The sequence below is a fragment of the Schistocerca cancellata genome, chromosome 2 (genome assembly GCF_023864275.1).
Source record: "Schistocerca cancellata isolate TAMUIC-IGC-003103 chromosome 2, iqSchCanc2.1, whole genome shotgun sequence".
Classification (NCBI taxonomy): domain Eukaryota; kingdom Metazoa; phylum Arthropoda; class Insecta; order Orthoptera; family Acrididae; genus Schistocerca; species Schistocerca cancellata.
The window spans coordinates 469153262-469165722 of NC_064627.1; the positions used below are offsets into that span (position 1 = coordinate 469153262).

Genomic DNA, 12461 nt, shown 5'->3' on the forward strand with positions numbered 1-12461 from the left:
CATAAAGGGCTACATTTTCGTGGCGGCAGCGACAGACGCAGGGAGAACACGTGTGCTTGATAACGAAGCCTGCACTGCCGGCAGCCTTGCAAAGGCTCGCGGCTTTCCCAAAGGCTAACAGAAGCAGGAGCAGCAGCAGCGGCGGCGGCGGCGGCGGCGGCGCACAGCAGGTGCCGAGAGCAGGCCAGGCTGTCGCTATCTAAATGAAGGCGCTCCGCGGCGCCTGCCGGCCGCGATATGCAGATGCGGCGCCAGCACACGCCCCCGCTATCGCAGCCAGACTGGCCGCCTGGCCGCAAGAGCAGCCCGAGCCCTGCCTCTGCGCAGATGCGTCCGTCCATCACGCGCCAGACGTTATCGGCTTCCGCAGCCGTGAGCGTCCTAGGCGTCCGGGCTTATTCATAACAAAATCACCCTACTATTCTCGTAGTTACAGCGCTCATCCATCTGTAGCGGTAATGCAATCTCAGGAGAATTTATGGGTAAACTGAATTGGTTAGTACAGCATACCAAAAGCCTTGTATGATGCCTTCAGTTACATACCAGCATTAACACTGGGTTACTGCAGCTGCTTGTGGTGTTAGTACATGTAACTCGAAAAAGTTCAAAGAAAGGCAGCACGTTTTGTATTATCGCGAAATATGCGAGAGAGTGTCTCAGAAATATTACAGGATTTGAACTGGAAATCATTACAAGAAAGGCGTTTTTCGTTGCGGCGGAATCTTCTCACGTAATTCCAATCACCAACTTTCTCCTCCTAATGCGCAAATATTTTGTTAAATATTTTGTTGACACCGACCTACATAGGGAGGAACGATCACCACGATAAAATAAGGGAAATCAGAGCTCGTACGGAAAGATATAGGTGTTCATTCTTTCCGCGCGCCATACGACATTGGAATAATAGAGAATTGTGAAGGTGGTTCGATGAGCCCTCTGTCAGGCTCTTAAATGTGATTTGCAGAGTATCCCTGTAGATGTATAACTTACAATGGGACGATCAAATGTGTTAAGCATTTATTTTGACAAGTTTTAGGTATGTTGTAGAGGGACCTGTGCCGAGTACCTGGTAGTGTCTTTTCATGCGATGGCCCCTAGTTTCCAAGAAAATCGATGCTGAAGTTTACTGCGTACCTACTACATCTGTAACATTAACGATGTGGGGCCGATTTTGCTTAGCGTAGCGGCTAAGGATCGTGAATATCACGCTGATGGTCCCACTTCAAATCCTGCCACGTGAATCAGCTAAAACTTGCACCGCAAATATTGCGGAAATGGAAAGTGCTATTGACGTGCGGTTTTCAGAGAATGGTAGTCAGAGGCTCGTATTGATAGTCAATCAAGAGATTGTAATAATACTTGGAAAGTCCATTTTTGTGCAAATATACACTTTATTTAAATGGAGCAATCGATATTGACATCAACAAACTAAAAATAGGGTAAATTAGAACGCCAGAGGTGTTGCAGGATTCCAGTGCGAGAAGTTTGCTAAATATCGTATTTTGAAAAGTTCCCACATCGACACTTGTACAAAACCTGTGCCAGCACACGCTAAGGAATAACACAAGTGCATGCACTAGTTATGTAAATGTGACCAGTAATGAGACAATTGACCATCAAAGGCTGTGTTCAAAATGGCTACCGGCAGCGGCAATAAATTCATCCAGACTGGTATGGAACGACTGCTGCACAAGGGGTAGCATTTCAGAGTACATGTCTAAGCAGCCTGCAGTGCTATGTCACCGCATATCATCGCGTGTAGTTGGTATTTCCTTGCAGACATCGTCTTTCAGCTTTCTCCACAGAAAAAAGTCTACAGGCATCAAATCCAGGGAATGGGACTGTCAAGGCACAGGTCCTTTGCGTCCAATCCAACGGTTTGGAAAAAAAAAAGTGTGAAGACATGCTGTAGTACTTCGTGCACTATGGGCTGAACAGGCATCATGTTGGTACTACAGGTTCCTCCCTTTGTCTGCAGAGGAACGTCTTCCAGCATCCGTGGAAGCAAGGATATATATGCAGGCCGGGTACACACCGAATTCTCCGAGCAACAGTACCACACTCCGCCACAGCAGCTAAAACAAAATGCCATTGACGGCCAGACAAAGTTACAAAACGTCCGCTGCTTCAGGAAACGAAACATCGCACCCTCCCTTATCTCAATGGCCTTCGCCATTCCATTTTGGCTTCTCTGTCGGCATGATGCAGTACCATAGCGGTCCGCCTGCTTAGCTGGGTAGTAACGTGCTTGCCTCCCATGCACTGGGCCCGAGTTCGATTCCCGGCCGGATTGGAGATTTTCTCCGCCCGGGGATTGAGTATTGTGTCGTCCTCATCACCATTTCATTCTCATCATCGGCCGCAAGTCGCCCAGTGTGGCGCCGACTGAAATAAGATTTGCACTCGGCGGCCGAACCCGAATGGGACCTCCCAACAATGCCATACGATCATTTAATTACCATAGCGAGGAGATTCCAGTGTGTCCTAGGACTGCAGACATACACCTGCAAATAAACATAGAAATTTCCAGAATGAGATTTTCACTCTGCAGCGGAGTGTGCGCTGTTATGAAACTTCCTGGCAGATTAAAACTGTGTGCCGGGCCGAGACTCGAACTCGGGACCGAGTTCGAGTTTGCGTCTCGGCCCGGCACACAGTTTTAAACATAGAAATATTTACATAGCTTTACTTTCTTCCAGATAATAACTGAAACTTCATGACTACGTCTCGTATCGTCAGCTATATCATAGTCTTTCGATCTCCGGTCGCCCAATACTATACATACACTTTCTCGATGTTTTATCATATGTGTGTGCAGAACTGGGACATCCTTCGTGTAGATCAACTTCAATAGAAGTGCCACTTCCCTCCCCTCCCCTTCCCATACGTTTGAAATCAGTACCTACGATACTTGTCCGCGTTAAGTGTTCCATCTATGAAACACGGGCCTTTGAGCTGATGGTTCACTGTCCCACACCACGTGTTTTACACTCCATGGACGCGGCCATTCCACGTGACTAAGCCAACGGGTTGTCAACAGAGCAATAGTGCATTTTGGGCGGTTTACCTCGCCATGACTGGTAGATGTGAATTCATTACTAAACAAGATACATGATACTTCTGGAGTATCCTGTCTTAATGCTCATGTACAGAGGTTAACACGATTCTCATAATCGTTTCCATTCAGCTCTTGAAAGAGGGATATATGAAGGGGATGGAACCTATATTGATGGGGAATGCGTAGGAGACTTCTGACTCATGCCACTTCCTCGTGCTATTGCACGGGAGCTAACGTGCGGATCAACTACAACAGTAGTAAGAACATTAATTTTCCCCTTCTATGTCGTCACTTGTTTTCTCCTGTTATGTTGTCTATGTATTACACTACCACTTTCACGTAACTGGTTGAAGACGTTGACATAAAAATAATTGCCGAGATGCTTGACGTCTGTTGCGATATTTTTCCGCAAACACCGTACAAGAACGAACTTCATTCTTCCTATAATCTCTAAACGCCATGACCTTGTTTGCTTTTTCTGCATGGGTATATACCCCTGTCCGTTCATGACCTACTGCTCGGACTGCCGCACAGTAACTGGCTAGCAACTTGCAGTTCACTCGGAGAACACACAAGCACACAATAAGCAAACGTAACAACATTGCACCTAGCAACTACATACGTAGAATGGCACAAACAAGTGCCAGTGTTGAAACTTTTCAAAATACTACACTACTGACCATTAAAATTGCTACACCACGAAGATGACGTGCTACAGACGTGAAATTTAACCGACAGGAAGAAGATGCTGTGATAGGCAAATGATTAGCTTTTCAGAGCATTCACACAAGTTATGCGCCGGTGGCGACACCTACAACGTGCTGACATGAGGGAATCTTCCAACCGATTTCTCATACACAGTTGACCGGCGTTGCCTGGTGACACGTTGTTGTGATGCCTCGTGCAAGGAGGAGAACCCATCACGTTTCCGACTTTGATAAAGGTCGGATTGTAGCCTATCGCGATTGAGGTTTATCGTATTACGACATTGCTGCTCGCGTTGGTCGAGATCCAATGACTGTTAGCAGAATATGGAATTGCTGGGTTCAGGAGGGTAATGCGGAACGCCATGCTGGATCCCAACGGCCTCGTCTCACTGGCAATCGAGATGGCAGGCATCTTAACCGCATGGCTGTAACGGATCGTGCAGCCACGTCTCGATCCCTGAGTCAACAGATGGGGACGTATGCATGACAACAACCATCTGCACGAACAGTTCGACGACGTTTGCAGTAGAATGGACTATTAGCTAGAAGACCATGGCTGTGGTTACCCTTGACGCTGCATCACAGACAGAAGCGCCTGCTATGGTGTACTTAATGACGAACCTGGGTGCACGAATGGCAAAACTTCATTGTTTCGGATGAATCCAGGTTATGTTTACAGCATCATGATGGTCGCATCCGTGTTTGGCGACATCTCGGTGAACGGACATTGGAAGCGTATATTCGTCATCACTATACTGGCATATCACCAGGCGTGATGGTATGGGTTGCCAATGGTTACATGTCTCGGTCACCACTTGTTCGCATTTACGTGACTTTGATCAGTGGACGCTACATTTCAGATGTGTTACGAAAACCTACATTTCAGCAGGATAATGCACGAGCGCATGCTGCAGGTCCTGTTCGGGCCCTTCTGGATAGAGAAAATGTCCGACTGCTGCCCTGGCCAGCACATTCTCCAGATCTCTCACCAATTGAAAGCGTCTGGCCAATCCTGGCCGAGCAACTGGCTTGCCACAATAAGCTAGCCACTACTCTTGATGAACTGTGGTATCGTGTTGATGCTGCATGGGCAGCAGTACCTGTATACGCCATTCAAGCTCTGTCTGACTCAATGCCCAATTCGTGCAACAGACTCCACTGACATTCTAATTTACCCTACGTTTAGTATATTAATGTCATTAGGCTTTGTTCCATTTAAAAATGCGTGTATCTGCACAAAAAATACACTTTGTAAATATTGTTACAAGCTGTTGATTGACCAACAATACTAGCCCCTGACTACCAATATATTCTGTGAAAACCGCTCATCAATAGCACTTTCCATTTTCGCAATATCTGCGCTGCAAGTTGTATATATACTTTTATGGGACAGAATATCATTAAATAGTGTATGTTATGCAAAATTATTCAAAACTAATCATATTCGCCTTAGTTATTTCATTAATAAATCAATCATTGCAGCAAACATTCTTCAAATGTGTATTCTGTTTGTAGTTAGTAGTTAATATTTCAAATATTTGAACAACTTTCGCTTCCTGCGTTTCCTAGACGTGACCTCGTCTCTTGCTGTCCCGTTCCCTCATGAACCGTAAACGAATTCCCAGGCCCGGTAAACCGGCAGTGTAAGTTGTTTACAGCGTGTCGTCGGTGCAGTGTGACAAAGAAGTGCAAGAAAAGGAAGAAACAAGCGTTCCTACAGGACAGCCAATAGAAGATCCATCACAAGTAGAAGAGTGCGATGAGCTTTCGAAGGCGGAACTCACCAAGGCCGTCAGATACACTGGACGATTGCTTCACGATTTGAATCTTCTTAGAAATACACCTCCGGGCAAGGTTTCCGCTAGTTCCATCGCATTTGGAGGTGTGATATCCAGCACATTACAAGATCTGTTGGTCGAAAGACGAATCACCTATGTGGATGATTTTATAGGCGTAATCAATTCTTTAACAAACGGACTGCGCATTTGAAGAATGTTTGCTCTAATAACTGATTTATTAACGAAATTACTTCGTCAAAAATGACTGTTTTTGAATAATTTTGCCTCACTTATACTATTCGATGATATTCCGTACCATGAAATTGGGGAAAAAATAGAGGAGGGGGGGTGGCAACATCTGAACCCAGACCATCATCATGGTAAACATGATCCTTTGTGCTGTGCTTATCTCGCTACGTCTAATGTTAAGGGTGCAGGAGGTATGCATAAAATTTAAACATCGAGTTTTTCAGGAGCTGGGATCCGGCGCATGAAAGGGCATTAGCTACGCACATAAGACAGGTTCTTCTACAACATACCAAAGACTCTCCAAAAACCGTGATTAACAGGTTTTCTGATAAAACTGCTTGGAAGCTAACAAGGCAGGGCTTTACTGAAGTCTTCTACTAGTATTAAGCCGCTGACTTGATATATTATTTTCACAAATATGCTCTGACAACCACTGTACCTTACAGTGGACATGAATTATGATGGTAATTAAATTTATTGGCCTATCTGTGCGCATGGAATGCTCGTCTGCTCTGCAACTTGTTGCTACTAGGTATAATACTGTGACTGTCAAAAATCAAATTTCATTTACCGTACTTGCGATGTGCAGTGCAAGACGGTATTTTACAGATTTTCATTCAATGCTTCTCAACTCTCGTTGTGCAGTGGGAGGGTTGAAACGAAGTCATAAAAGAAAAAATGAAAATGGGGAACTGATCTTAGTGACTAAAAATGGAAATGCCGTGTGGCTAGGGCCTTCCGTCAGGTAGGCCGTTCGCCTGGTGCAAGTTGACGCAAGACTCCAAGTTTAACTATGCTTCATTAAGACATGACAACAATACATATTTTCATAAAGTTCTCATCTAAACAAGTTAGCAAAAATATTTCTTAATAACGTCCCTGTGTAAAATTGTCTTCGTTGACACTTGTTTCAACTATAAGACAACACCACACTTTTCATTACAAAATTTCTACAGCAAACTTCGACCAAATGAAGTCTTCTAACAATAAGGAACTTCACAGTTACACATAAAAAATGAATTACCTTAAGAGATGGCTTCTATCATACTTCCATTAATATGACCTCGTTTGCTTAAAACGTTTCCTCCAAATATATTTTTACAAAAATCCTTTTTTAAATAACGCTGCCTCCACTACACGGTTGGCCAACTTCCATTCTTTTAAAACCAGATACGTTGCCAGACTGTCAAACTCACGATACTACTCTTTTTAAATGAAGTAACCACTCTGACCAACTTCTCCCGTCTCAAACAGAGTCTTACAAAGAATATATCGATATTACGGAAGTTGATTACATTTATCAAATTCGCAACTTCATTCACATATATGGTAAAAACTTCCTGAATATCGTCATGACAAATAGAACAACCCCCTTTCAACATTGAGAATCATGGATAACCACCCTTCCAAAATTCCAGGCCTCCGGTCTCCATTATGAGCAAGAAATCTATTACTCCCTTAAATATAAATTCTGCGAATTGGGATTGTATAATAGGGTGCTGGTCGTCATTCTCTACTTATCCCTCATATCATCGGCGAGGTGGTGGCAGTTGAGGAAAGAGGGTAAGGGGTTCAGAGACTGAACCAAGACTTCCTGAAAAAAAAGGAAAAAAGAAACCTAGCGGATTAAAACTGTGTGCCCGACCGAGACTCGAACTGGGGACCTTTGCCTTTCGCGGGCAAGTGCTCTACCATCTGAGCTACCGAATCACGACTCACGCTCGGTCCTGAGACGAGATACTGGCAGAAGTAAAGCTGTGAGGACCGAGCGTGAGTCGTGATTCGGTAGCTCAGATGGTAGAGCACTTGCCCGCGAAAGGCAAAGGTCCCGAGTTCGAGTCTCGGTCGGGAACTCAGTTTTAATCTGCTAGGAAGTTTAATATCAGCGCACACTCCGCTGCAGAGTGAAAATCTCATTCAAGAAACCTAGCGTTTAATTTGAAGCAACAACTGAATGGGTACCGAAGTGGGACACTTCCGTAAAGCGACCACTATAGAGAAAAGAGGATAGAGTCCCATTAGATGCAGTCTGGAATAAGTTTAATATCTGTGAACCAGAAGAAATGAAAGCTCAGTGTGCCGTGTTTGACGCTGCAGATGTGGCGGTGAACGGCGGCGGCGGGGGTGGAACGAGCTGCGCGATGTTCGCGAGCGGCGGCTCTGCATCCGGGGGTGGCAGCACGTCGGGCAGCGGCAGCGTCGCCAGCAGTGGGGGCGGAGGGGGCGTCTTCGACAGCGGCGTGGCGTCGTTCGCGCAGGCGGCGGCCGCGGCGGCGGCGGCGGCGGCCCACCAGCACCAGCACCAGCAGGCGCAGCCGCAGCAGCACCAGCAGCCCGTCTACGTGCCCTCCAGCCGGCCCGTGCTGCCCCACCACCACCACCACCATCACCACCACGCGCAGTACGCGCCCGCAGCGGCCACAGGTACGAAGCCAAATACCGTGTACTCTACACCGAGGCAAAAAGCAGCACTAGCCTCAGGCGTTTCGGTATTGTAGCATCATCTTCAGTTGCGACTTCTTTCACCGTCGCTCGATAAAGAATGGCTAGTGATTATTTCATCACTGTTATGCTTCTTACTTCTACTCATCCTCTTTAATGCCGAGAGAGTTGTACAAAAGTAGACCTGATTCCACCACTCTCCAAGTTCTGCCTACTGACAACGATAAAAACATATCAGACGCTTTCTAATGTATCATTCCTGATCGCGTTGCCAGACTGTACTCTCGGATATTGTGGGCCCAGGGCAAGCTTCCGTCATCCAGGGGACAATGTCCAGTCTTGGAGATGATGGGTCATTCTTTGTGGAATCCTTTTGAATGGCTTATTATCGGGACTTGCTAAGTTGACTCAGGAGCTTGCGATTGGAAAGAAACATCTGAAAAGTCTTGGCAGGAAGCAGCATCTTTCAGAATAAATGAAATGAGCGTTTGGCGTCATTGGCCGGGAGGCCCTTAGCGGGGCAGCTTCGGCCGCCTTGGTGCAGGTCTCATTACATTCGACGCCGCATTGGGCGAACTGCGGGCCGGATGGGGATGAAATGATGATGAAGACAGCACAACACCCAGTCCCTGAGCGGAGAAAAGCCCCGACGCAGCCGGGAATCGAACCAGGGACCGTAGGACGGCGTCACGCTGACCACTCAGCTATCGGGGTGGACCCATCTTTCAGAGACGTTCTGCTAGCGGCACAAAGGAATTATAGACATTGACTGCGAGTGGGCATTGATCAAATCAATGGGCATAGTTTAAAATTTGTGCCGGACCGGGGTTAGAACCCAGATCTCATGCTTACTAGGCAGATGCTCTGACCACTAACCCATCCGAACACAGTGCTCAGCGCAACTGCACTGATTATCCTAGCACGCCCCTGTCAGGCTCAAATTCTCAACTTAAACACACTCGTAAGAGAATTGGCGAAATGCTGTGAGAAATGATGATAATGTACTGTGTTGCGAATTTGGTTCTGAAGGGAGGAGTGCTAGTGTAATCCGTGCAGTTGGGATAACCACTGAGAGCATCTGCCTAGTAAGGAGCAGACTCACGTTCGAATCCCGGTCTGTTACAAATGTTCAGCTTTAATCAATGTCCACTTGCTGCCAATGTCTATAATTCCTTTGCGTCTTAACTCATAGTGGCCCTGTATCGAATTGGTGTCAGTTCATTCGGACATGTACAAAAGAATAAACACGACACATATTTGTTAGCGGAAGTAAAATTTAAACTGTAAAAGAGCCTGCATTCTGCTCTAAAGGATGACTGGCTGAAAGGCTTGACTATTGAAACAATTTTGTTTGAAGCGGTTTGGAGGTCTAAACCACCTGAACAAATGTATCCGTATACCCTTATTTGATGCATAATTGGCCAAGACATGTCACGAGAGACGGATCCACCAGTACAAAAGCAGGTGGAGAGTGTTTTGTTGCCGGTACACAAGCAGAATAGGGCGGTCAAGAGAGCTCATTGATGACGAACGTGGACTATTCGTTCTACATCTACATGGATACTCCGCAAATCACACTTAACTGCCTGGCAGAGGGTTCATCGAAACGCATTCACAATAATTCTCGGTTATTACAATCGCGGACAGCGCGCGGAATAAACGAACACACTATCTTTCCGTGAGAGCTCTGATTTCTGTTATTTTATTAAAATGATCGTTTCTTCCTATGTAGGTCGCCGTCAGCAAAATATTTTCGCATTCGGAGGAGAAAGTTGGTGATTGAAATTTTGTGAGAAGATTCCGCCGCAACGAAAAACGTATCATGTCACCGACACTCTCTCCCCTATTTCGCGATGATACAAAACATGCTGCTGTTCTTTGAACTTCCGCGATGTACTTCGTTAATTTTATTTGGTAAGGGTCCCAGAGCACGCAGCAGTACTCCAAAGGAGGACTGACTGGCGTAGTGTAGGCAGGCTCTTTAGTAGAACTGTTGCATCTTCTAAGTGTTCTGCCAATAAAACAGTTTTGGTTTGCCTTTTTCACAACATTTTCTATGTGTTCTTTTCAATTTAAGTTGTTCGTGATTGTAATTCCTAGGTATTTAGTTGAATTTACGGCCTTTAGATTTGACTGATTTATCGTGTAACCGAAATTAAGAAGAAATGCAAGTCTTCCGGTCCAGCAATCATATACAACCGCTCGCTTGACGAAAGGTCTGTTCCTAAAGACTGAAAAGTAGCACACGTCACACCAATATTCAAGAAAGGAAATAGGAGTAACCCATTGAATTATATACCCATATCACTGACCTCAATTTGCAGTAGGACTTTGGAGCATATACTGTACTCGGACATTATGAATCACCTTGAAGAAAATGACTTATTGATACATAAACAACACGGATTCACAAAATATCGTTCTTGTGCAACACAGCTAGTTCTTTATTCCCATGAAGCAATGAGTGCTGTCGATAAGAGATCTCAGATCGATTCCATATTCCTAGATTTCCAGAAGGCTTTTGATACCGTTCCTCACAAGCGACTATTAATCAAATTGCGTGCATATGGAGTATCGTCGGAGTTGTGTAACTGGATTCGTGATTTTCTCTCAGAGAGGTTACAGTTCGTAGTGATAGACGGTAAATCATCGAGTAGAACAGAAGTGATATCTGGCGTTCCGCAATGTAGTGTCATACGTCCTCTGCTGTTCCTGATTTACATAAATGATCAAAGTGATAATCTGAGCAGCCCCCTTAGATTGTTTGCAGATGATGCTGTAATTTGCCGTCTAGTAAAATCATCGGACGATCAATTCCAATTACAAAATGATCTAGAGAGAATTTCTGTATGGTGCGAAAAGTGGCAATTGGCACTAAACAAAGAAAAGTGCGAGGCCATCAACATGGGTACTAGAATAAATCCGATAAATTTTGGGTATGCGATAAATCGCACAAATCCAAGGGCTGTCTATTCGACTAAATACCTAGGAATTACAATTACGAGCAACTTAAATTGGAAAGACCACATAGATAATATTGTGGGGAAGGGGAAACAAAGACTGCGCTTTGTTGGAAGAACACTTAGAAGATGCGACAAACCCACTAAGAGACAGCCTACATTACACTTGTCCATCCTCTGCTGGAATATTGCTGCGCGGTGTGGGATCCTTACCAGGGAGCATTGACGGAGGACATCGAAAAAGTGCAAAGAAGGGCAGCCCGTTTCATGTTACAGCGCAATAGGGGTGAGAGTATCACTGATACGATACGCCAGTTGAGGTGGCAGTCACTGAAACACCGAGCGAGGTGGCGCAGTGGTTAGCACACTGGACTCGCATTCGGGAGGACGACGGTTCAATCCCGTCTCCGGCCATCCTGATTTAGGTTTTCCGTGATTTCCCTAAATCGTTTCAGGCAAATGCCGGGATGGTTCCTTTGAAAGGGCACGGCCGATTTCCTTCCCAATCCTTCCCTCACCCGAGCTAGCGCTCCGTCTCTAATGACCTCGTTGTCGACGGGACGTTAAACACTAACCACCACCACCAGTCACTGAAACAAAGGCGGTTTTCTTTGCGGCGAGATCTATTTACGAAATTCCAATCACCAACTTTATCTTCCGAATGCGAAAATATTTTGTTGACACCCACCTACATAGGGAGAAATGATCATCATAATAAAATGAGAGAAATCAGAGCTCAAACGGAAATATTTAAGTGTTCCTTTTTTCCCACGCGCCATTCAAGAGTGGAATGGTAGAGAAGTAGTATGAAAATGGTTCGATGAACCCTCTACCAGGCACTTAAGTGTGAATTGCATATTAACCATGAAGATGTAGAAGTTTGACGGATACCTTTTAGCACTTATGCTGTTGATCTCACTCTTTTCATTGTTTAGGGTCAATTTTCGAATCATACAGATATCTTTTATAAATCGTTTTGCAATTTGTTTTGATCTTCCGATGACTTTACTAGACAATAAACGACAGCGTCATCTGCAAACAAGCTAAGACAGCTGCTCAGACTGTCTCCTATATCGTTTATATAGAGAAGGAACAGCAGATAGCCTGAGTAACAAATTCATGAGGGACATTTCAATCCTTCTAGAGTTGGCCAAGTCGACTGCTGTTGATCTGACTGTGAAGTGAAAACGCGTAGAAAAATCCAAAGATAAATCAAGACCAGACAGACATCATGTACATACTGTTCGACAGGGACCGAGGAGCATTA

General features: G+C 45.2%; 1 protein-coding gene across 1 annotated transcript in view; it reads left to right on the plus strand.

Annotated features, from left to right (window-relative positions):
• The first annotated feature begins 203 nt into the window (after nt 1–203).
• LOC126155223 (GATA-binding factor A-like) overlaps nt 204–12461 on the plus strand; it is an 84246-nt gene continuing 71988 nt past the window's right edge. Inside the window, exons 1-2 of the mRNA XM_049916215.1 lie at nt 204–372; nt 7890–8216. Of these exons, the coding sequence (XP_049772172.1) occupies nt 204–372; nt 7890–8216 (496 nt within the window). The remainder of the gene's footprint in view (nt 373–7889; nt 8217–12461) is intronic.